Source organism: Syngnathus floridae, chromosome 13 (genome assembly GCF_059516105.1).
Source record: "Syngnathus floridae isolate MCC-2025c chromosome 13, RoL_Sflo_1.0, whole genome shotgun sequence".
NCBI lineage: Eukaryota > Metazoa > Chordata > Actinopteri > Syngnathiformes > Syngnathidae > Syngnathus > Syngnathus floridae.
The window spans coordinates 5845934-5873116 of record NC_142425.1 but is presented as its reverse complement, the minus strand read 5'-3'; the positions used below and the strand labels follow the sequence as shown (position 1 = coordinate 5873116).

The window sequence follows — 27183 nt, the reverse complement described above, 5'->3', positions numbered from 1 at the left end:
CAGTTGTAAAGAATTTTGAATCTATTATCTTTTGAACCTTGTTTGCCTAGACCAGATGTATATTTAATGCACATCACTTTGCATCAGGAAGACAATGAACACAGGCTGCTACTCACAGGCCAAAATTCTGCCGGAACACATACACATCACATCTGCAATGTGCATTTTTTCCGAGTGAGTAATCTTGAATGTAAATTCTGCAACAACACATTCTTCCTGTTCATCCTGCGAGTGCCTGAAGATCAAGATCTTTGTCATCGCACAATACAATACCCAACTCAAATATACGTCACATATGGTCAAAATACTTTCAAATCTAAAATGGTTATTTAAATGATGATGGATTTGTTTGAAAAACCTACAGAGTAAATATAAGAAAAGTGGTGTGTGTGTTTGCATATTCTGATAAATGGGAGAACTGATGAATATATGAACATCCACCAAAAATAAAATAAATAAACTCTACTTCTAAATAATTCCAATATCATAGGTATTGTAAGTTGTTAATGGTTGAATTTTACCATGGTAGTTGTAAATACCTTAACAACATGTGGCATTCTTTGTCAAAATGCCCCAAGATCAAGAATTACAGAAAATATGCAGTGCATTTTTCTTAGCCACACTGAACTTAGCTTTTTTAAGTGGGCGATTTCATCTCATACAATGCAATTGTAGAGCCTTGACCATGGCGACCGCTCTCATTCACAAAAGCTACAACTCAGAGACTAAACAAAAATGTGAGTGCCCATAAAATAAAAACATTGATTGTATTTTCACTCCTGAAAGCAGTACACCACCAAATTACACAGTTAAAGTTCAAATCCATGTGGCACATGCAGCAGACACATCAGCAACACTGCATATACAGGCTGTATCTGTGGAAAAAAAAAAAAAAAAAATATATATATATATATATATATATATATATATATATATATATATATATATATATATATATATATATATATATATATATATATATATATAAAAAACGACAATATACCTCAAAGGGATAATTACCCGAGCCACGCAGTTTGAAAATATTACAACTTGACATTTCCATTATGGCACAGCACTTATCATGACTGTTATGATGAGGACCTGCACATGGGGAAATGGTACCCAGATGACACTGTCATTACATTGTTGGGGAGCATGGGATCCTGTTGCATGTCAATGCATTGGGCTAACTATGCATGACAAGCTTAGTTGTATCGGAGACGGCTACATAAGAGGACAGAGCCAACACTATAGTGTTGATGGCAAGCAATCTGTGTCATCACTTAACTCACTTTAAATTCTCAATTTAATCTCAAAATCCTCACTTTAAAGTACTTCTCACTTTAATTCTCACTTAAAAGTCAGAATATCTACTTTAAAGTGAGAATTGTCACAAGATACCTCCTGGATCTCTGCTCAGTGAGATGGAGGCTTTTAACAAATGAAGAGGATGACACCAGCTCACACAGCTCCTGTTTAAAAGAGCTCGCAACCTTCAACTTAGCCATTGTGTGGGGCCATCTCATCAGGCATGCAACACTCATGCACATACACAAACACCTACATAACCTTTCCCCTTTCCACTCAACCCCCCTTACCTTCCGCACCACACTTCAACTCCTATTCTCATTTTGCACATGCCCTTTTCTATTTCTTTCAATGTATTTCTTCAATAAATACATACATTTCACATCATCCCCAGTCTTCCCTACAATATGCAGTGCACAAACACTAAACAGTAAAAAGGAAAAGGGATATAAAGTATAATATAAAAGCATATTGAGGGCAGCTTGTCCTTGCAGTTACATATCACAAAACAATCACTCAGAGAAAGAGCTTTTGAAAGAACTATGTGCTCTGCTAGTAGTCCACGTGTGTGTTATGTAGCATTACCTCTTATAACTTTGGTTCTTCTTGTGTGGTTTATTGATATTATTAATTAATATTAATTGAATTCTGTTTTTAATTGACAGTGAACTAATGCAGAATGTATAGTTTGTATATACCGTGTTTAATATTAAAACTTTTAAATATCCCTTATCAAATGTACTTACACTTTGTGCATTTTAGTCCTTATGTAACATTCAACAGTGCGATGATGAGTTGTCACAAGCATTCTCCCCATCAGTGTGTCCTTGCTACATTTAATATAGAGCAAGCCTCTACTGTACTGTATGTCTGAGTGCTCGGCCATAAAGTCAGTCAATCATGCAAACGCAATTTGCATGTGGTAACATTGAAACGGGAGTAGATTGAAGCGGCAAATGGTCTGAATAATCTCATCTGACAATCATTTATTTTAGTGATTGTGTTACATTAAACACATTATTTGTGATGCAGGGCCTCATTTGTCTGCTTACAGGGTGGTCTCATTCGCATAAATGTGACACAGGCAGTGACACTAACTGTGCATTGAGTGAGTGAGCGAGGCATTAAGAGTGTCAGGGACCATGCAAATCACCTGCAAAAAAAAAAAACAACAACGCTGCGTATTGCAGAGTCAGGGCTACACGCAATACATACAACTCCAATATGGTTCACAAGGTAATTTGTGTCCATACATTTATGTTTGGAACGATTAATTTTCTGCTTATGTTTCACATATGAATCGATGTCGAAGATCATAATAAACACTACAAATTTTTGCAAATTGCATGCCAATAAACAAAAGGCTCAACTTTAGAGCTATGCTTTTTTTTGTTTTTTACTTTTTTTGTTACATGATCACACCTTTTAACTTACTTGAGGAAAAAGTCAAATAGGGCTACATCGAAACATTTTTGGGGGAAGCTGATCATTTTGTTATTTGGTTAGGACAGTTGTGTTAATTGGCGGTTCCTCAAATTAACTACATGGAATAGTAAGTAAAATTATACAGTAAATATTTGACGTATTGTAGGATGTATAATTGAGTTGATTACAAAAGCATTCATGTAATGCTTATCACTCAGCAAACTACTTAGCGATGTTATGATGATTAGAAACGAAGCAACTGACATCACAGATTGACTGAAAAATATGTTTATTGCAGGTATTTTCTACTCTAGCTACCTTGAAATATATGTCAGAACTTGAATTTGTGACGCCAAACCAGAGATTAAACTCTACCTTAACTTTACCATCTTGAATCCGGTAACTCACACAATCAAGTGTATTCTTAAGTCAGCTGATTCAGATGGATTGATGACAGCGCGTCTGGTTAGTGTTACAGAGAACCGGATATTTCTGATGTCTGATTTCACTCAACAACTACACGGGGCCTTGCACTAATGCATCACAGATAAAGCCAACTGCTGAATAGTGGGGAAATTGCTGGTGTTTAAATGTCATTTTCATGACTGTGATATTTCTAAAACATTGACATTGGTAAATAGGAAGTACGTTTTTAAATTAAAGGCCCATATAGACCAATCCGACGACGGCCAAATGTGACTTATGCCTAATCCCTGCGGCATCGGCTCGACTGTCGGCAAGAAAAAAATTCAATTGCGCAAATACAGTGCAACAGACGGTTTAAAGAGTATGTACAGAAAACTAATATAAGCTACATAGTTTATATATAATAGCTGCAGGGTTACGTTATAATCAGATGAGTCTTGGACAATTTCAGTGTTGCTGTAACAAATGAATTGTATTGCTCGAGTAACTTACTTGTGGCACTCTCTTCTTCCTTCTGATGATTTTGGGTGTTGCAGTTATGGAAGGTGGTTGCCTCCTCTGGGTTGGAGGCTGCTCCTGCTGGTAAACTAATCTGACGAGAGCAAGTGCCTGAGGTGGATGGACGGGAACTGGCACAGTTCTGCAGCCAAAGGAAGGGATACATCAGTACAGGAGAATAGGATCAGTTCAGAAAGAGTTTACTTTTTTTTTTTTTTAATGAACAAATATAGACGTGCATTTACCACCTTTTGTGTTGCAATAATTCACTTCATTAAATGCATATTTGAATAAAATTCTCAACGTAACAAAATTCATTTAAACTAATTCAATTTCATAGAGTCCCAAATTTATGCCAAAAACACAAGACAGCATATTTTATTGAACCCCCTGAATTAAATCTGCCTCATTAGCCTAATCCCTTACATATAAGACACCATACATCGGCAACTCATGTCGTTCATCTTCAAATGACCCCATATATGCAGTAATACTAGCAAAAGCTTCTTCATCTCACACCGTGCAAGGCACAATACCCAATCCTGTGTTTTACAACAAGGGGATATATGGGGGCATGTGCGGTCATCTAGAGCCAAATGCCTCCAATGCAACCAAAGGACAGGTGGATACGGTATTTCAAAGAGGATTTATGGCACAAAACAGCATTAGCTAAAAACCGTCAGGTGGCAGCGATAGCTAAAAAAATGCATTCTAGTAGCGGAACCCAGCAAGATTGGAAAACCACCACCTCAAGAGCAAGCAGTAAAAATGACAGTAGATGGTGCAGGGGGGACATCACTGATGCCGTGAGCAGCCAATATATCAAGCTGCACCAATGGCAAGGGGCCCCATTAGCCCCCAATCCAGTCCAGCAGACTCATCTGATCTATTTATTTATTTAATTTCTTCACATTCTTACAGTGTCAATCTCGAAGGTGGCGGGGGCGTCAAAGGAAGTGGAGGGGCACATGAGATTTTCAAAATCAATCTGCACTTTGTAATGGATTCATTCCTTTTGCAATGACCTGATGAGTGCAAGGTGGGAAATATTGGTGGGTGTATATGTGTGGGTCAGGGTGCGGTGGGAGGGATAGGACAGAGTATTAACGGCTGTAAAGCCTTCACTCACAACCGAGGAAGTGGAGTAAAGTTGATGTGATCCCTAATAAGGGACAAATTGCAATTTGTGTTTATGTGGTGACGGGCAAAGCTGGATGCTATGATGAGAAATGTATTTTTGGAATTGTCCGAAAAGTGCTTTGCTTAGGCTGACACGTACCACAAACACGTGGTCGCGTCGCAGCAGCATACGGCGAGGTATAAATACTGGTCTGACACTTTAATGTCAGGGGACAGCTTGTCCTGGATTAGAAACTTGTAACCCAGCACAGAGGTTGACATTGCGGGGATGAAGGTGCCGCAATGGGCAGCGTAAAGGGGGGGTGGGGTATTATGGAGGGTGTGTGTTTGATCTATAGGGGCATCTAACATGGACTGTCGGCTAGTAAGAGGAGAGTGGATGTAAGAGGCTGTTTTGTGGCCAGCTCTCATTGGCATTGTTGGAGAGAGGATTTTGTTTCCCCCACAAAAAAGAAAATTGGAAAATTGAGTTTGCGGCGTGTGTGCAACACGCAACACACACGCATGCGCACACACACAGGCACGCACACACACGCACACACATAAACAAAAGAATTAAAGTACATACTGAGAAATTAAGCGCCTTCCTCCTTTCCTTGATCCTGTTGACCGTGGTCCGGACCTAAAAGAACAAGAGATACTTTAAGTATGTCTGCTTGGTGAAGCACACTTTCATACCATAAAAACATCAATTAACTTCTATACAAAAATATTTTTTTGAAAACTAAGCTGGCTTTTGTGGATTCTGACAGCAAAAAGCTAAAACATAAAAAGAGTGTATGCCTACATGAGAGAAGGTGCTCTAGTGTGTCCCGGTGGCTAATGGGACTTGAAAGTGACACATAGAGCTGGCAAACTAAGAAGACGACTTCGAGATATCATCTGTCAACACAGAGCGGCGAGACCAACAAATGGAGCTATTGAAGGAGAAGGGACTGCCCTTGCAGAACAGATTACATTTTTATACTCCAGATGAAAACTGTAAGATCACGTACGAGACAACTGATTTGTTTCCACAATTGCAGAGTAAATTTTATACCTGATTAAATGTAAAATATCATTGCCACACTGTGGATAACTGTACAATAGATAAAACACAATTTTAATTTTTTTGACGTGATGTATAATTGCCAAATAATAGCAAATTATTATTTTAAAAATATTCCACAATCTTTCACAGTCACAAATGATTACTGCGATTAAAACAAATTCTTTGTATATTCAGAGTAATCCATACCTGAAGCATTTAAAGACATATTTAAATATGCCTACAATCTCGTTAATAAATGCTGTTTGAAAAGAAATATATAATCGTATTGCTGGCTTGTGCTTTGCAGTAAAAATAAAGTACATGCACAGTTTATTTTTACACTATAATTTATTTGTCCCCAATTCAGCATCCATGGGTTATGAGATGTGTCAAATCAGTTCTGACACATTCTTACTAAATACATTAATCAAGATATACAAAAATTATATTTATATTGAAATTTCAATTACAAAATTAAATTAAAATTACCCTTGTCAAGTATCACGTATTTTAGTATAACTTAAAATATTGACTTACTGCCTTTATTGAATAGGGCAGTAATTTAACTGTATTTATAATTGTCATTGTAATAAAATTGTGAAGAACTAAATAGATGACACACACATTGTCAGCACTGTAAATTTGTAGCGCCATAGCGAATATGCATTATGGCTTCTGGCTTCACTACGTCTGAGCATTTCATAAAATATGACACTGCGCACACACACACAAACATATGCATATATTTTACAAGTATAAGACTGTCGGAGAGCTACATAATGAAGAAAGGCTCATGCAACTGCACAGTAACAACAGAGCTTGCACTGTATAATGAGCCTACTAATTTTGACAAGATGCGCAACAAGTTTAAATGCTGGAGACATTATCATCCATTATTTATGGGGGGGGGGGGGGACATACCAGAGATTTCACTGATATCAAAAGCAGCCTCCTGTTGAGGCAATTACATGACATCACTTAATGAATCATTTGACAATGAGGGGAAGGGCATTGTTTTAGATGATGGTTATGTGTTTAAGGGCTTGAGCATACACTCAAGGTTTCGCGATGATGCAAAGTTAAACAATTAACATATGAAAGCGGCTGACAAACACCTGCCGACATCCTTGAAGCTGATGGAAATAAAAGGTCATCAAAGCATTTTAATACAAGGTGACCACCAAGGAAAAGCTAATTGCAATGAATAATGGGGAGCTATTCTCAGGTAATTAGTCATAAAAAAAAAGAAAAACACTGCATTTCGAGTACATTAGAGGCAAGCCCGTTCCATGGCAAATTTATAAATGTGGAAATCCAGCTTCATGAATTTTTCGACACTGAGGCAATATTCCTTATCTTATCAAAATTAGTTTTTGCTTTTTAATTCAATAAATTTGGTTTAATCAAATCTAATCTGCTTCATGAGCAGAAAAACTATTTTGTCCGTTACTTATATTGGCTTTTTTCTTTTTGCATCGAGTTCGCTTACAATTTGATGCGTATGAATTTTAACTTGTGTACTTGCAATGCTGAAGACACAAAGGAAAAGGCTGACGGGCGACTCCCAAAACGCAATGGTTTATTACGTACACTACTTTGGACGAAATATATTTGAGTTTATTTTAATTATTAAAACAACAGTACTACTATTTTAAAACTGGTTACCGCATACGGCAATGTTCCAATCAACTTTGAATTGCGATTTGGGACAGTTAAAAATATACAAAAAACCCACGACAGAATATATGGCGTCTTTAAAGTTTAGTATAACTTTTTTTCTGCACTTATAGATGAATGGATGTATTTTTTTATTTAACTTTTACAAAATACTACTGGCATTTAGTAATAGCACCAACTCAAAATTTGTCAGTTTTTGAGTAAATCGTGGCTACATGAACAGAATGTTATCTTCAGAGATTTTTGACTAAGAGTGATTTTCATGTGGTGAAACTCATCTATTAAATTGCATCTTTCTCTGTTGCCTTATCTAAATGGTAATAATGCGGCATCTCAGTCTGATATGTTCTCAGTCCTTCATTGCATGTTTCTTCCTCTGTCTTCCTCCGTACTGAGGCTGCTCGGGACCTCACTGGCCAACGGCTTTGTCAGGATTCTAAATGGAGGGCCGTGAGTTTAAAAACTTAAAGAGGCAGTGAAATATTAGGCAATGTAGGTGAGCAATGAGTGGCTGAGAACGACGCCGTGTCAGTGTTTAATGGTCGGACTCGGATGCATATAAGTTAGTCCAAGCATGAAGGGCAGTGGGACGCTTGCGTGGAAAAGATGTCCCCCTCCCTTCCATCTCAGCACTCCTTCCACCATCAACCGTCGTATACATACATACACACGCACGCACGCACGCACACGCACACACACACACGCACACACACACACACATGCACAAACGCGCACACACACACACACACGTGTGCACTCAAGACCACCCCCACCTTCCCACACACACACACACACACACACACACACACCCTCCTACTTTCCGCAACCCCCCGAACCGGCACAGCTTTTAACCATGGAGCCCATCAGAAACTTGTCATTTCTCTCATTCACTGCGACAGCCTTGAGACACAATGCAGACTTACCTCTGTGTTGTACACCCCATATATCAGGAAGATGAACAGGCCCTGCAAACAGACAAAGAGAGAGGGGTAATAAGATAGGAGGACAAAGTTGTTACACTTGTTTTCTCTCTTATCATCAAAAAAATAAATAAATCAGCTCTAATGATTGGAGTGATGAGCAGTTTATGAAACGAAAAGTCTCACTTAAAATGTGAACAGCTTCTGCAAACTGTGGCCTCCTTTGTGTCCTCTATAATAGCGGTGTCACTCATTTCAACCTCGTCACAAAACATGCAAACCCAAACTAGAGCTACAGTTTTTTTTCAGTACAGATTGTGTCAGACAAGTGCACGCAAATGTAATACACACATTGCGAGTTCCAAAGTCTTACTAAAAGAGATGCACAAAAACACACACATACAAAAAGAGAGCAACTCAAGCCCGTCAAAACCATCAAGGAAAACCATTGGAGCAAATCGGAGAATGGGAGAGGAGAAGCAGCATAATGAAAAGATGAAACATAAAAGAAGATATTTCATGTTCAAAGAACCCTGAACCCAACAATAACCTACCCTTGAATGTATAAACCCTGTACTTTTGGTCACAGAGAAATTGTTATTTTTCATTGGAAATTTTTGTATACACGAGCTTGCGCATTCGCCTTCAGGCCATATTGTAAACCTGTTGCCGCTGTGGAAATGGTAACATATGCCACAAAAGAAGAAGCATGAAAAGGTGGGTAAAATCCTATAAAAGGTCAACAGAAAGAATGGGTTCTTTGATAAGCCAGTCTCATTATGATTCAGTTCTAGTTCACACACACAAAAAAACCTTTTCCAAGTATTGCGCATCTTTTTTCTTTGCATAACCTGAAAAAGAAATTATCAAGGTCCAATGGAAAGACAATACCTGTAAAGTACCAAACTTACCTAATGGCAGCAAGAATTAAGGAATGTTACATGAAAATGCGTATAAAGCTGTAAATAGGTGTCGAGTGTATCATTGAATTGAACTCAACTGTTCACGCATGCACTAAAAACGTGCGCACACATGTACACGTGCACACACATTTCGTACATAATTTGCACTATTCTATTGCATTACAATTCCCAACTCATTGTTTGATTACCATGTTTTTGATCATTGCTCATATTTGTAATTAATCTTATGTTGTACAGTGAACAAAGTGGGAAGAACATCCTGCACACATTAAGAAAAGTGGTCTATTAGAGAATAATTGAGTTAAAAATAGTTTAAAATGTTAATTCATTAATATTCCCACTATAAACAAACACAAACAAAATTGGGGCACATTATTTAAATGTGTGTGCACTTTTCTTAACCAAGTCGTGTTTCTTTTGAACTCTCTAGCAAATGGTACAAATGTATGCATAGGATGAGCATCGTTGCTTTCAAAATATTGTTATACTGCACTTCAAACAACAGAGCATAAATTAATTAGCATCCAACTAATTAGGGAACAATTGTATGTTTAAAAAGTTAAATCCACCAAACATTGTGTTTGACCACAAACAATCATCTTCCCGAGAGTGGTGCAATGCAAATAAACACAGAAAAATACATTTGATACAATAAAAAAAGGATTATTTTTTTTAATACTTATCAGTGATGTGAGTTTGGCCCACACCATTGTAAAATCCACTAGCGCTTTGTTGTATCAGTTTAATGTTGTTAAGTCAATTTTATTTTCTAGCCCTAAATTACAAAGTCTTAAAGAGCTTCACAAGCCCACAGTTGATGATCAGTGTCATCCCCTGATCCAAAAGCCGCAACCAGTTTTTGGTTTGTTGTCCTTTCGACATATGTCAACCTCTGACTGTTGTATAAGAACTGATTGGAAAAGTGTCCAGTTAAAGCATTAGCATGTGAAAGGGCCACATGCTAATGCTTTAACTGGACACTTTTGCTAGACACAATTTATAGCAGAAAATCCTTATTTAACACAAAAACAAAAAGTGGGTGCCATTGCTGAAGGATTTGTGTGAATTTTCAGGAATAAATATTGATAGTGGCTGGTTTCATATTCCCACGTTTGAGAGATTTTGTGACAGTCCGATAAAACCAAGGTTGAATTTCTGGACCATAATTCCTGAAGATGTGTTTGCCACAAACACGGCAACACTGATTATCACTTGAGGAACACTCGTTATAAAGAGAGGTACTGGGTGCCTTTTTTTTTTCAGCTGGAGTGGGGCCTTGAATGAAGTTAGTGTTAGTGCGAACTGTTCAGGCATTTGCTTAACAGAATAGTAATATCTGAATTTAATCAGAAGCTGTTGAAATTGTGGGAGGTGTGTGCTGACTTACATTTAAGTTGTTTACAATCGGTTAATTCTGAACACAATCACATTGGCAGTTATAAGATGGGTGTGCACACTTTTGCAATCACATTACTTCCGTTGATTATATTATATATTTATATTGTTTCCCATCTCCCATCTATCTCCTTTATAGAAAATGTGTTATCACCATTTCTTAATGTTAAATATAGGCAGCAAAAATAATAATACTTCATATTGGGTGAATGCTGATCAATTTTTACTATAACAGATCAATTGAATTGTTTGACTAGACCAATACTTCTCTTTTACAGAGCAAAAGACTAACTTTTATGTGCATTGAAAACAGCCACAAAAATAAAAGGGAGCTATTGCAACAAGTTAGACCCCGTGTCAAAAATCCAACCTAGAGGCAAACACTCGAGACACTTTTTACAAATAGAGCTATCTGCATCTCTGCTTGGCAAAACGGGGAGGAAAAATTTAGCTCTTACACCTGGTAATCATTACGGAAATGAGAGACAGAGGAGGTGAAAATGCTGGGATGTAGGAAAAAAGACAAGAAATTCACACTTCTGCACTGGGACTTGCTAATGTCTCTGACCCCTTTATGCATAAACAGTTTAATTAACATGTATACATAACTTTCACTTTAACTGCTCATGGCATGTCAAATCAAAGTATCTGTCAGTGCTGTGAAGCACCGGGTTGATGCTGTGCAGGTCCTCGGTTCATATTCACCCCTGTCTAACAGCTCCAGCTGGCCAGAGAAGCTGGCAAGACCACATGAAGCCAGACAAACAGGCAGGTAGACAGCCAGGCTGCTTTGCTGTCAATTTGATGAGATAAACACCTCCCCATGCAAGCTTTAACACCCACAACCAAGGGGCAGGACTTGATTGCTTTCATAGAGAGAAAAAAAAAAATGCCTTCAACCAGCCTATAAAATAGTATAAATGTGAGATCATGGTTTTACATAGACTGTATGAGTAAAACTAATTGGAAACAAATGCAACATATATACAGTGCAACTTCTGAGTTCTCAGTGACGAAATCAGTGCAGCCTTGGTATTTTAATGCTGTCTTTATGAGCCCCATTATTGGCCAAATAACCCGATTTGGCAATTTAAGTGGGTCTTCTAAATGGATGGAATAAATCAAGCCAAGGGAATTATTGAGTAATGAAATAATGACAATATAAAAACAATAAACCATGAAGTACATACAGTGGGGCAAAAAAGTATTTAGTCATCCACCAATTGTGCAAGTTCTCCCACTTAAAAGATGAGAGATGACTGTAATTTTCATCAAAGGTACACTTCAACTATGAAAGACAAAAGGAAAAAAAAAATCCGGAAAATCACATTGTCTGATTTTTAAGGAATATATTTGCGAATTATGTTGGAAAATAAGTATTTGGTCAATAACAAAAGTTCATATTAAAACTTTGCTATAAACTCTTTGTTGGCAATGACAGAGGTCAAACGTTTTCTGTAAGTCTTCAAAAGGTTTTCTTACACCGTTGCTGGTATTCTGGCCCATTCCTCCATGCAGATCTCCTCGAGAGCAGTGAGATTTTGGGGCATCTCTCATCTTATAAGTGGGAGAACTTGCACAATTGGTGGCTGACTAAATACTTTTTTGCTTCGCTGTATATTCAGTAAATATCTTGCCATTAAAAAGTTTTCGTCCCCTCTAAATACATCCTAGTGGTGGCCAGGGGGTGGTCAGAGACTGAACAGGGGGTGGCCACCATGTAGGCCAGCCTACCAAAATGACCCCAAGAGCAGGGTGATCCAGAAGGACACAAAGAACTGCAGCGCCATACAAAGAACACCAGACAAAGAGCTACATTTGTTGGAAAGAGCTTTCCTTAATTAGTTTAAATGCCAATGGAAATTGACATATCTCATAGAACTCCTCACATTACATCAACATAACTATGTACCATTATCACAATGTGCTTTGACCTTATTTTATTCGACTTTTAAAAAAGCGTTGTTCATTCTTTGAGAAGAACTAATCGGACACCCACATGCACTCAACTCGGTTGTCACATTGAGCGGGAGACCCCCAAGTCAGTGTGCCACTACTGGGTCTATAGTTAGAAAGCGATCATATACACACACCGATGCTGGTGGAAACACTCATTGGTGTGCGATGGCTCAGGAGAGGAGGGAGAGTTATTAGCTTAGCCCTGAACCACCTACTTAATATAGGGGCCGGCAGTGATCACTAACAGAGCCTGGCAGAGGTGACAGCTTTTGGCCCTGCTTGAGGAAATCCAATTGAAAAGCAGCCAAGAGGAACAACAAGCCCAAAACAGATGTTGCTCGCTACCACCGACACAACTTGGGGCCTCACGAGCCAGAGGCGACAAAACACAACAGTAACTCTGACGTAAACACTGACAACAGACAAAACAGAATGCATAAATGTAAGGTAGGATATGATCGAGTTCCGTGACTTGAATAGAACTGCATACAATATATACCGCAAAAGGACATATGGAAGAACATATACAAATGGAGATTACACATTTCTGATTCATTTAGGAGTGTAATGGTTGATTTCATTTATCAAGTGTTTGCTTTTGAGAAAAAAATGTTGGTGTGGTTTGATTCCTTTTTTTTTTTTTTTTTTTAATTTGTAAATCTTTGGAGTAACAAAGCTCAATACTGTATAATGGGAATTTGGAAAAGCCTTAATCTATGGTGAAACTAAATATACAAAGAACAAAAAAAACAATAAATCAAAACATACAGGACATGCTTGTGAAAAAAAACTATTCAATAATCACCAGCAAAGCATCCCATTAATGACAACCAAAAAACCAGACATTTCATTGCTCTTCACATTTTACCGGCAGGGCTTGTCGACAAACGTGCCCTCAAAGCATCACAGCCCTTTTCTTTAAGAATAATTGAGCTTGGCAAGGTTGTCCTTCCATCGCCTTTTTCAAATTCCTTTTTCTTCCACTTCTTTCTTCTGCTACCACAAAAGAGCAATAAATGGTGGAGGTTGTGGATTGAAATAGACTAAAATCAATTGTATATCTTTATTGCCTATCGATGACAAATGACGTTTGCCACTGCTCTAGCATTGAGCTGGTGTGTCATATTGATTTTACATCACAGCAACAAACGTTATTGAAGCAATAACAGATGAGCGGTCGCTTTTGTGTTAATGATTAAATAAACCCGTATGACCGAGGGTGGGTGGGAATGAAGCGATCATTCCATTTTTTGCTACACATGCTAACATAATTTTAAAATGTTTACACAAATTGGACTTATTGGGAGAGCAATGGCTTTTAGAAATGCCCCTTTGAAAAAAAATCTCTACGAGGCACATGTGGTAACGGGATGGAGAGGTTGTGGGGCTATTGAGAGCAAGCGAAAGCGGACTGTAAACAAACTAGCTTTTAAACAAGACAATTTAGGGCTGGCGTGCCTTAAGCGCCAAGCAAAACATAGCTGTAGAAAACCGATCCAAAGATTCTGCACATGGGTCAAAGAAAGAGTCTTTGAACTAGGGAGGCAAAGTGTTCTGCCAATGCAGAGAACTGTTTAATTAACAATACTAAGGTATCCAAGGAGGCGCTCTGGGGCACACCCTTGTCAAAGTGGATGTGCCTTCACTGTCAATCCCAGCGTGTTTCTTAACCACTAAGTTTTCCCAAAGATAGAAGGCGGGAGGGGAAAAAACGTGTTAAACAGGAGGAAAACTTGGCAAAAGCAGCCGGACATTATATTCTTCTGAACAGAATGCATAAACATGCATTCTTTTACTGTTCGTAACTTAGTCACATTGGATAAGAAATGAGAATATGTTATTTGAAAGTCTACAATTTACAGTAATTTAACATCTGCGTTTATCTTAAACTTGATGTCCAAAAGTATTGGGAGTGTTAAGAAATTAATGAAACAATCAGGGATGGGTCTCAAAATCTTAACCATGACAGTTGTGACATATGCATGCTTCCAATTTCATGGGAAAAGGTTTAGGAAGGCCCTTACTGACCTTCAGTATGGTCCATAAAGAAATGGCTAGAGGAGTTTGGTAGTACTATGGCTTTTGTTCATTTTTTCCTCCACTTAAATAAAAGATCTAAATTGCTAGTGCGGAAAACACTTCAGATTAACACGTCAAAAAGTTGCAAAGAAATTGGGATGCCTGATTAATTTGATTATGATTGACACTAAAATCAGATCAAATCTATTGGTTGTGTCAAAACAAAATTCCACATTATGGGAATTGTGAATCCAACTCTTATTCTGACAGACCTCAGTAATCATTAAAAATTCTCAACAAACCACGAGTAGCATGCATGAGTGTTACTGTAAAACTACATAATATGATTAACAGGAGCAATATAAACCATGCTCCTACGTGGAAGAAGCATCGCTTTATCATTTTCTTGTGCTTGTCTGCTTCTAGATACATCAATGTTTTGGGGCCATAAAAAGTGCATATTTTGCTCAAGGAACAACTGAATATTTGCCCTTGGTCTACTCCTCGGGCACGGGAGAAATGTGTCCTCTTATTCATATGCACACATTTGTAGGCATGAAAACAAATTTAAAATCGCTCGAATGATACTTCTTAGACGCACACACACACACACACACACACGTACTCACCACCCGTTTGAACTGAAACATAAAATTGCACCGCTGACAAGACTGTGCAGCAGTGCCCTTGACTAGCAATGACAAATGGATGCAATATGCAAAATTGGAACAAGTTGCTTTTGGGTACCAAACAGGAAAAAAAAAAAAGATGGTTACAGGTATTATTATGGGATGGTTTTGCTCTCCCGTCTCACAGTTGAGGTGAGGCGAGCTGAGGTTAATGGCATGTGTCAAGATCACCAAGTATGGAGGCGAGAGCAGTGCAGACAAAGGGAAAGACAGAGCATCTTTCACGTTTTAAGGGTTAAACATGGTCAATGGGTGTGCCTTGTGCTTTTTTATTGCATTGAACATGTGACCTTGGATTTCATGGGAACTTACTGATACATTGTTTGAGTATGAGTACATACTGAGAGCTTTACAAAAAATGTTGCTATTCACTGCAAATCTGGGCCTTACAAGAGCTGCAGGAATATTTTTGGGATAATAATTACAAGTTGAAAATGAATTTTAACATCACCAATAATTCTCTAGTCAATTTTGATTAGTCAGAGACGAAAGCATTCATTCTACAACAGCATGCAATAAATTATGTAAATATTTGGTTGTATCGAGAGTTTGATAGTCAGTGTGGTAATTGGTGAATATGTGGCTTGTGCAAAATGTGTTTCTATATCAAGAGCTTCATAAACCTGCAGTTCCCGCTGTGCAAGTGTGTGTTTGTGTGTTGCACTGCCACAGTGGCAGCGTGTATCCATCATGATAAACAGGCAGACTTGGCGACTGTCACATGCAATCACACTTCACCACGGTTCGTAGGTCCTCAAAGTGAAAATGAATGGTAGTTCAACGACATGAAGACTTCATATATCTTCGTTTTTTTTTCTCTCTTTGCAATCGCTGTCTTTTATTTGGATGGAGAGGCTTTTTTTTTCTTAAAGCCCAATTTAGTTGTTGGCAGTGTTGTGGGTTAATGATTTTAATTACTGAAGAAATGTGAGGACTTTTACAATTACCACGACACTTAATCCGAAAATAGTAATTACAAATACTCTAAGTACCCCAACAGCAACCTAGACGCTGCTTCACTAAATATATAAGCGACAATTATTTACACTTTCTTCAAACTCAGAACCTCCCAGCTTTGAGACATAGGTAAGTGATTTGTTTGACCGTTATTTGTGATTCAAGTTTATGTTAATAAGTTACTTTACAATGTCGAAATGAATTAACAATTCTGATGTTAATACACAATTCCGCCCCCCAAAAAAAACATATGACATAAAGCTATAATTTAACATGACAAGTGTTAACTGTTATAATCATCAAATTTGCAACCACTTGAAAGTCCAACGAGGGATAATGTCAGTCCTGCAGCTGTTGCAGCTCTCTCACACCATGGCAAGAATTGGCTTTAATGTAGTAATGACACAGTGCTCTAAAAAGAGGAGGAGATGAGAGGGTCTCTCTACCTCCCTCGCTCTCTCCCTAACCTGGCTCAGGCACTGCTCTTGCTAGCCAAGCCGTTTGATTGGCACATGCTTTCACTTAACGAGGGATAATTACCAAGGAAAACAAGTGTGAGACCACATCTGCTCAGTGTAAAAAGAGGACCAGGCCTGGTGCAATCTGTCAGATGGGGCTTTCAGGTTGTGTGTGTGTGTGTTCACATTTGCCTGCCTGTGTGTGTGACTGAAGATTTTACCCACCTTCTGTGGCCTCTAAGTCCAAGACAAACCCTCCAGGATCCACCCTCCACCTTGTCCCGACAAGACGCAGATTAATAGGAATCAGCATATGGCTGTAAACACTCAGCGGGAAGACCATATACGTATCTGTGCACACTGATGTGCATAGGAAATGACCTAAGCTATGTCGGGGACAAGCCAGGGGCCACCCCAGGAAGGGTCCAGTGAGGATAACCCTCAACATCCCAATCAAGATCCTGCTGGCCACGCTGTTGTTTCTTAGCTCACATTGCCACTGTTTTGTTTGCTTTCACAGAACAATAGTGGGTCTAGTAATTGCTAATGGGCCTCACCATACAGGACACTGAAATATCTCACCGGCATATTTCTGCTACGGATATACGAAGGGAACAATCACCCGATCACAATTTTGCTGGATCAATGACTACAGCGTGCAAAATCCTCTACTCCAGGGGTCGGGAAACTTTTTGGCAGACAGAGCCATAAATGCCCATTTTTTAAAAATAATTTCCATTGGGAGCCATACCATTTTTAAAAAAAAAAAAAACTGGTTAAATACATTTAAATGCATGTATTTTAATTAAGACCAACGATTTTTGGAGTGTACTAATGTTTTCTTTTTAATAACGTTTTTAACGTCACCAAGAGCCATATCTGGCTCGCGAGCCATAAGTTCCCGACCCCTGCTCTACCCTATTACCCTATGAAGTGACTCCAGTGCCTTCCTCCACAAATACCGTAAGTTATACCATATTAAGCGTGCAACATACCAATCTACCTCTCCTATGTGTTTTTTCTTAAATTCACAAAAAAACAATATCAAAATTGGTACGATATGTTATCCATCCACCAAAAAAAGAGTCTAGAAAAAGAACAGACAGCAGTGCTTATTTGCTTTGACCTTAATGCAGTGAAAAGAAAATGTCTCAATGTGAATTGGCACTAATATTTGACAGCCTTTTAACCTCCCGACACTCTAACCCCCACTTCAACTCTATCCCACCATCTCCCTGCCACCCACTAGAAGAACAACATGGTTTTGCTTTCTTGCCCTGTCCTGACCCAGTTCTCACTAATTATCCACAAAGTATGCATCAAAGCTGCAGAAATTCTACAGATCTACTGCAGTGTGGCAGTGTAACAGAAACCAGGACAATTTCTAACCTAATCACAACCAGCCAACACCGAATGAATACTGTATGCATGTATTGTATGTATAAATTTAAACCCCCAAAACTAGATTTTTGTGAGCAACAAAAATAAAGGAGGCGAAAATAAAAATAGCATGGCCATTTCCCCCCCACGACATTGTCAATTGACAGGGTGTGTGACGGTGATGGAGGGCAGTGAGATCAAGAGTTCTGAAACTGATGAAAGAGCACATCTGCTGGGGTTAAAACTTCTAATCCTCACTTTCCTAATTTTTGACATTGCCGTTTGTGAGGACTCAACAAAAATGTCCTCACAAGGTATAAATCCCCCCCTACAGTTGTTTCAAATTGAAATTGTTCTTCAAAAAGCCAGAAAGCTGTGTAGAACCACACACAGGTAAGGCGAGACACACAAAAATGATGGTTTGCTTTCTTATGACACAGGCTATTACCAAATTGAGCAGGCAGGTAATTCTAAGCCAAATAAATGTCAGCAGGTTTAACACAAAGAGAGGCCTTACAACGCAAGGAATTTTCTCCCTCTTTTAACAGGAAGTGTGTTCTTCACTTTATTTTTCACATCTGATATTATGCCGTTTCTTGACTTCTCTCTTTGATACAAGTTAAGAATAAAGGATTTCACAATACTGTCGAAATTGATTCATTTTAGTCCTTTTTTTTTTAGGGGAGTGAAGGCATTGTGTTGCGTGAAAGACTTAATTTTGACTGTAAAAATAGGTGACCATAATCTAAAATCAGCCACAATTTAAAGTCAAACACAGATAAAAGTGTAAAATGCAAGAAAACAGGCAAACATGGAAAAGGACAAATAAGTACAAGTTGAGACAAAACACTATAAATAGTATACAACTTAAAAAGGCTGTTCAACGCCCTCATTAGAAGTGGCACCTCAGAGAGGCTTGGTGAGAATCAGTCTGACCTTGGTATCCTGTTTGAATATCGTTTTAATGCTGCGGCTGGTAATTGAGGATGCAATACAAACAGGACTACTTTTCAAAGGGAAAGTTATTTTCCCTCACAATGGAAATGCAAACAATCATGTCGCGCGTTTGTTTGTTTTTCAACCGCACCTCATAATTATCAAAGACACCAATTAAAACATGGATTTATAAATAAATCTACATGATTATACCTATGACTACTTAAACTTGAAAGTTTTCATCATCCTTACATTATTGTTTAAATATAGAACATAATGGACACTGCATGTGGCTAGCATGTCTAAAACGGTCGAGTTTTTTCTTGCCGTGCTTGTGTGGGTTGCTGGACGGATAGATGAATGGAACATCATTCATTATCTATATTGCTTATACAACTACCAAATGTCAAATTCTATTTATATAAGAAAATAGGCAATTCCCCCACATTGAGTAAATAGTTCAATGTTATACTAGCAACTCAAATGTACAGTTTGTTTGTTGAGTAGAAGAGTAGGGAATTAGAACTTGAAAAGGTGTGGGCAATATTGTCCAAAAGTGATTGTAAAATGAAGTTTCAAATTTGCTTCATGAACCAGTTGTTGTATTTTTTGACTCCTCTAGAAAAATTGAGCTGAAAGTACACGGAGTTGCCATTTCTTAGAATTCTCTATTCAAACCAACAAGACCATCTAGAGCGGTCAAAAACTACAACTGATTCATGAAGCCAATTTGAAGCTTCATTTTCACATCACATCATTACAAGACCAAAAACTAACAAAAAAATAGAAGAAAATGGACAAGATGCGCTAAATTAGCTGGGCATCAGCTGACACCTAGTATTTCGGCAGCGTAACATTTTTGTTATAACGTAACTTCTTTCATCTCCCCACTTTGTTGTCTTCAGCTTCTTGTTGCACTCACCTCACCCGTTGCTCAAAGTTGTTGATAGTTTGATGTTATGGCCTAATAATAGGATGGGCAGAGCAGGGCCAAGAGCCTATTATACCTAGGTAATGGATAGTGCGAAAAGTTTTGAATGACATTGCCTAGAGATTGGATGACAGTGGGTGGAGCGATTTATGGGCCCCACAAACACTCCCTTGCCCCCTTACCACATGTGCTATTTATCTTTCGCCCGATAAGTAAGTAGATGAGGCATGCCTGTATTTATGGTAAAGATGCACATAAAACTTACTCCGAGATAGAAGTTCAAACAGACTCAAGAGAATAGCATAGCTCCTGAAACTTTGCAGATGCTGTGTCGTGATTGTTTGAATGAATAAGTGCCTTTTCAATAAAAACTTTATTCATCCCGTGAGGGAAATTATATTGTCAAAAAGACATATTTATAATAACCACAAAAAAGGAGTAACCCAAAATTTGGTTTGATTATTTTACAGTAAATATATAGAACCTGTGGGGGAAAATAAAATAAAATCACCAAGAGGAAAATAAAGGAATTTCCAATTGTTCAAAATACTGTAGGTGCCTGCTGTAAATGGATTGAGTTACAAAAGCAATGTAAAAATAACTGTCTTATGGATACTTCTTCCTTTTCAGAGTTTCAAAACAGTAATATCATATACTGTGAATGTTGACTCAAGTTGCTCGATTACAGTGAAGAGCAATAGTTCAACTGAAAGAAGTGTGGAGGCATATTACAGATGGTCACAAGGGAAAAGGAGGACTAGAAGTGTACGATCACGCGCAATGAAATGTCAACATTATCTGTTTTATTGATTCAACAGTAAAAGCCTGACACTTTAGCTTTATGGTGCTTTGGCTTGGGCCAGTAAAAATGACTGGCAAACAACAATTCTATGAAACCTTTTTTTTTTTTTTTAATTCCCAATCATTTTCAGCAATGTTTTGCATAGTCTTGGGTGTATTGTGCCTTTTGCCTGAAATCATCTGGCATGGGCTCCGGCACACCAATGACTCTAGTGAGAATGAGCAGCATAGAATACCACTATTGGGAATGGATATGGAGTCCATAGAATTGAGCAGTGAGAGAAAAGTCACAATTTATATCGAAATTCACAAGAAATGTAATGAAAGGGATACATTCATTTTCTCACACACCTGAAATGATTCTACCTTGAATCAAAGCTTTCACCCTGCCACTTTTAATTATACTCCATTATACTCAGGCTTTTAGTGACCAGCTCTTGTATCACTGCAACAAGAAACACCTCACACTCTGACTTCAGACACAGTATGTCTCTGGAAATGAATGATGTCAAATCATCCAAAACGACCTTTGTGAGGTCAGAGGTCACAAATGTTGGACCTGAGCGTCTGGCTCACAATTTTCATCCCAAAGGTGTTTGATGGGATTCAGGTCAGGACTCTCTAATGAAGTCATTTACTGCCATTGACAACAAAAGATGCCAAATATGCACGATAACTGTGACAGGTGACAGTGGTAAGATAAAGGAAGACCCATTGATAAAGGTTTAGACCAAAAACACAGAAATTACTCTAATGAGAAAGAATCAATATGTTCAGGCTAATTAGCACGGCAAAACCATATGCATTAATTATCTTCATGAAAAAATATCCTTAGCTATAGGAAAGAAGCTATTTGTTGCGAGTAGCCCACTTAATTATTAGACAACAGTTAAAACCATTATTGATTCTTTCCTTAAAATACAGCTCAATTAAATATTCTACAGCTGATGGATTCTGGGTAATATGTGAACAACTACTAACCTTTGAGAATTTCAGGGGAAAAAAAGGGAGAAAAAGGATCTGAGAATCGAGGCAATTATCTATAAAAGTTTACCACACATTTTCAACAACGTCAACAACACCAAGGTAAAGAATTTGACTGCAATATAGCTCCTCCCTAAAATTCTGTGATAAATCCACCCTTCAGATTTTAGCACTAAAAGCATTTGAATTGATCATCACAATCATGTTGACCTTAGATTGCCTATGATGGGAATAATGCAAATAAACAATATAAATGCAATTCAACTGTTGAAATAAAATAAAAAACTCTGTCATTTTTTTATTACTCCCATTTCTGCACTAGCCTTTGCTACTGACAAATAAAAGCCTTGACAAACTGTGTACATTCAGAGAAAAAGCAGACGGTATGATGGAAAACCTTTCAACTTCTCATTACAGGAAAAAAAACCTCACAGGATTAAGTTTGTAGCTAGAGTTTTCTTTCCTGGTTGCAGTTGTGTTTTCATTCTTATATTTTTCTAATGGAATGTAAGAAATGGAGGATGAAATTGAGGTTATGCTAATTTGGTTAGAGTGAGAACTACCACCACGTTTAAATATTTGTTTCATCTTCATTAGGTTTTCACTTTACTTTAGATGATAATAATAATAATAATAATAATAATGTTCACTATGATTCATGTGTGCGTTATTGTATGCTTGTAACATCTTTGCTATTGTGTCACTTGGTGTGTACCTGTAGAGAATTGAGAAGGATGAAGATGTAGGCCATGACAATGGAGAAAGGCACAAGGACACCACACAGCCACGTCAATCCAAGAATGGGCAGCAGAACCAAAACTGCTTTAACAGCAGCCCTGTGACCATATGACAGTAATGTTAAGCATACAGTACCCATGCATGATTTTAACACACACAAATGATAAAGAGGCTAATCATGATGGCAAACCATCCTGGGTTAATATTCAAATCATTCCTTATGGACATTGGCGCTTTTCTAACTTTTTCTACTTAGCAGTTTTTGGGAGGATATTTGTCCTTGTCGTTGTCTAACCTTGGATGACTAGCAGTGGCTGTGTGGCTGGGAAGACCCACAGGGTGACAACTTCCCACCTTAAATCTCATTTAATTCTATTTAGAGTGGAATTAGCTTCCCACTCAGGTGACTGCCAAACCACACCAGCTGTGAATGTGTGTGTTCAAATTGTGACAGGGATGGCGGCAGGCCCTCGCTTATTCATTGGAGGAATTTGTTTAAGTTTCCAAGATGGCTGCCACCCAGGGGTGCCAAATGGTTCAAGGACAGCTTTGAAAATGTGTATAGTGTGCCTACTGTGAGGCCTGGTGGGCTGAGGTTGAGAAAAAAAAATACACACTTTGACATAACTTTCACCAATAGAATCATTTACAAGACTTCTGGTCGGAAATCTACTGGATCACATGTGGGAGAGATTCACGCAGATTAGTTCATACTAGTTTGACCAGAAACACAGCTGTGCTGTTTCTGCATGGCAACGTAAAGTACAAAAAAGACAAATCAGCCCAACATTTTTTACACGCGTATTGACAATGAAAATGGAAAGCCCAAGCTAATTATTTTCATATTGCAATGGTTTACGTGATTGGCTAGTTTATTTGATTAGACATTTGAGTCGGAATTGATTTTTGGCCAGACTTCAAATGACCAACTACTGTAAATTTAGAATTATAGATATTGTAGAAAGACAGACTTGTAACACTTCCTCATCTTAATATTTTCTTGATCATGTTATCATCAATATGTATTGATGAAATTTGGAAGATGTTGCAAAAAAATGCAAACTGAGTTTACAGAGTAGCTTTGAAAAAAATAATAATTTAGACAATTGTCTTTTTAAAGGTTATTTTAGTTTTTAACAAATGTTTTTGAAGTTTATATAAATCATACAATTAAATATATTCCTGCTTGTTTCCTCATTGAAATTGCAGAAATCATACATAACTTCAGCTATATGTGGATCTTTTTTCTAAATCCCATTCCTAATTTGCTAGTCAAAATGGGTGGAAAAAAGCAGAATTGCATGATAAACATTAGTTTATAACAGAGCCAAATCATTTAAAAAGTCAAACTGTATACCCGATTATATTAGCATAATATGTTATCTAATTGTCAATACAGAAAAAGACAATTTGTCTGAATTAATTCATGTGTCTGATCAAAAGTAAAAGACCCTAAAACATTCAGGGACAGAGGGCTTGAAAGCATTTGAAGTGGCTGAAAACTGATGAATATTTTATAGACAACACTAATATAATCAATTCAAAATGTATTTCTATCTTACTTGATGAATGAGCCTCACTATTTTACAAATGACAAATCCTTTTCTCTGGTGCCTTCAGAAGACAGCCGCCTGTTCCAAGGCCTGTCGCAATGTTGAATAAGCTTTAAAAAGAGGACAAATAGCGCCCCCTCATGGCCAGTACCTAACTTGCTCGTAGGTTTGTTCCAGAGGACTGGCACCCATCGCCAACATAATGGAGCGCCTCTTGGCTGTGGAGATAGTGATGACCACCACCCTAGTAAGTACCATGACATTCACCTGTAATAAAAAAAAAACATTCACAATACTTATTATTACAAAAAAAAAAAATCAGGGGGACAATTTGAATTATTTTTTTCAACTAACTTACACGCAAACAAAAAAACACGGTACCGACTAAGAAGCAAACAAAACACAAAAAACTGAAAAAGATAAATTAAGAAGTTTATAATGGAATTATTTTGAATCTCGGGTCTCTTAGTTGCAGTGCAGTTTGCAGGCATACCATGGGTGAATGTTACTTGCACGTGGCATCGGTCATGTCAGCAATGAACAAAATACATTATACTGTAAATCGAGGGACGGCTCGGGTGTAATTTACTGACCATGATAATGAAGATGACAGGCCCAGCAAAGCCCCATATGACACCGTTCTGGACACTGAGCCAACAATAGCCATCCGCCAAGTATTTGCCTGAGGCCGAAGCCAATGTGATGGTGACTATAAGCACTGGCAGACCTAAAAGAAGGATGAGAAGTAAAAAAAATAGCAGTGGAGACATAAAGGATTGTGAAGAGTAACATAAATAAATAGAACAAAATGTAAGCAAAATGCAAGATAAATAATGTCACAGGACAATTTTAATGGAAATACTATTTTTCTATTTCAGATTGGATGTTCATAATGTAATAGAATTGAAAGTATCCCAAGATAAAATCACCGTACCCCAGCCGATGAGATAATAATACTTCATGTGTCTTTCTTCACTGAGGTTGACAGCAACCACCTTGCTCCAAAGCAGCAGACCCTCAACCAGCATCCAGCTGAAGGCAGCCATAAAGAAGAGGTGGAGCAATGCTGCCACAAGTGTACACGCAACCTACGAGCACAGCAAACCAGATACAAAATTATGCTTTCTGTTTCAGATGCTCGGTAATACGCTTAAATGATCCAAAGTAAATGTACCTTGAGTAAATATACTACCTTTAGAGACACTGCTTTCACTACATTTACTAAATTTATATGCATAAGCACACACAGGACAGTTCTTCCTACTGTTATAATAGCACAGTGATTTTTTTTTTTTTTTTTAATCAGCAAATTTCAGTTATTTAGTTTTGGGAGAATCCCCAAATGTCACTACAGTACATACTAGACTTGGATTACTTGGCCAGAAAAAAATAGTAAAAATACACCCAAGACAATTCTGATCAATTAAATATGAACTGACTAAAAAACCCTAATTAAAGTCGACAGGAGACACACTTAATGACCGCTTGGGATATTTTGTACATTTCAAACCATTGATTGAATAGTCCAAAAAGCAACCCCAAGAGGTACAGCTGACCCGGACATGGCCTAGGGTCAAATGATCAACTACTGACCCATGATTGACCATTGGGTGAATATAGGACATTAGAGTTTTGTATCACATTATGTGTTAGCAGTTTAAAAACACATTTAGCAAATTATAATCATGATTATCATACCGAATAAGAATCATTTAAATTGAACAATCAGTATAGTATATTGTGAGTAAAACTTAAACTTTATTTAAGAGGTCATTATCACTAATTGATCACCATCACTAATTACTGTCTTGTCACCCAATTCAATGAGTTTATACTGCACCTTGTTGTGAATGGCCGAGCCACTGCAGAGCAGAATCACTTGAGCACAGATCAGCGCAATGAACAAGTTCTTATGGATGGATGTCCTATCAGATCGAGGTATGCTAGCGGAAAACAAGTGAAAAATGATTTGAATTTTGTGAAGCTTTCACAAAACACTGTCAATAGAAACAAAAATATTAAATAGATCATTGAATTAAATTATCGATAACTAAATAATACACTCGTATTGTTTAATGCATATCATATGTACAAGGCAAGCTGACACTCAATAGACTACAGTAAATAAATTTTGATAGCAGCTCCTTCATGGCCTGTTGCGATCCCTCTGTGACCCTTCAGCTAATTACCAGCCGCAAAATGCTACCATAAACCTTTGGAGTGAACTCACGTGCACACAACTGTAATTAGAAGATTAGCACCAGTCAATATGCTAAATGGCCACAGAAGAAAAGCAATGCCTGCTACTACAACGATGACCATATAGTGATCTTTTTGGTGTATTGGTGGGACATCAAAACCATTTAAGAGAACAGTTGAATACTGCTTTCATTAACCGAGAGTCAAGTAATTTTGCGGATGAGCAAGACAGCATTAGGAAATACTCACTCCAACACAGTGAACAGCATCAATGTCACCACCAGAGCACACAAAGATGCTCCCGAGCCAATGAAGGTCAGCTTGGTCAAAACAAGCTCTTCCTCAGGAGTCCACTGGGACGATGGGTGAAAAATGGGTGCGTAAAAAAAGAAGAGTGGAGAATATTGTTAGCTAGGGCTTACTAAACCTGTGCCTTCCAATAAAAAAAAAAAAACTGCCAAATTCAAATAAGCATGTTTTAAAACTAGAAGATCACAGTGATTGTCACCTGTTGGATAAAAACAGACTCAAGATTGGGTTTTTTTGGAACAGTATTCATGTACCATTATCACTTTCGGCATGCTTTACTTGCCAGATTCTGAGTACATTTTAAAAATAATTTTGTGTTTAATACTGTACATGCCAAATGACTCACCTTTGGATTCAAGTAATTCATCAATACTGCAAAGTTTGTGGTATGGTTGCATAGACAGGAAGTAACGCCAGAGCCAGCAAAGATCACGCTGCAGCCATCACTGGACCAACCACTGGTATGATTATTCCTATGACACACCACAAAGAAATGCACAAGAACACAGTCACTAACTACGTGATTAA

General features: G+C 37.9%; 1 protein-coding gene across 7 annotated transcripts in view; it reads right to left on the bottom strand.

The window, feature by feature from the left end:
* Positions 1-27183, bottom strand: part of LOC148388310 (adhesion G protein-coupled receptor D2) — a 91584-nt gene that overhangs the window by 57069 nt on the left and 7332 nt on the right. For 5 of the 7 annotated variants that reach the window (XM_088393677.1, XM_088393681.1, XM_088393680.1 and 2 more), the window contains exons 13-22: positions 27002-27128; positions 26596-26699; positions 25988-26090; positions 25082-25235; positions 24741-24874; positions 24299-24414; positions 22572-22692; positions 8428-8469; positions 5366-5419; positions 3652-3799 (exon numbers count right to left, since the gene is read on the bottom strand). In XM_088393677.1, the coding sequence (XP_088249803.1) occupies positions 3652-3799; positions 5366-5419; positions 8428-8469; positions 22572-22692; positions 24299-24414; positions 24741-24874; positions 25082-25235; positions 25988-26090; positions 26596-26699; positions 27002-27128 (1103 nt within the window). Of the gene's footprint in view, positions 1-2319; positions 2462-3651; positions 3800-5365; positions 5420-8427; positions 8470-13501; positions 13695-22571; positions 22693-24298; positions 24415-24740; positions 24875-25081; positions 25236-25987; positions 26091-26595; positions 26700-27001; positions 27129-27183 lie in introns of those variants that run through there. The other 2 variants (XM_088393683.1, XM_088393684.1) reach the window with 2 other exon arrangements.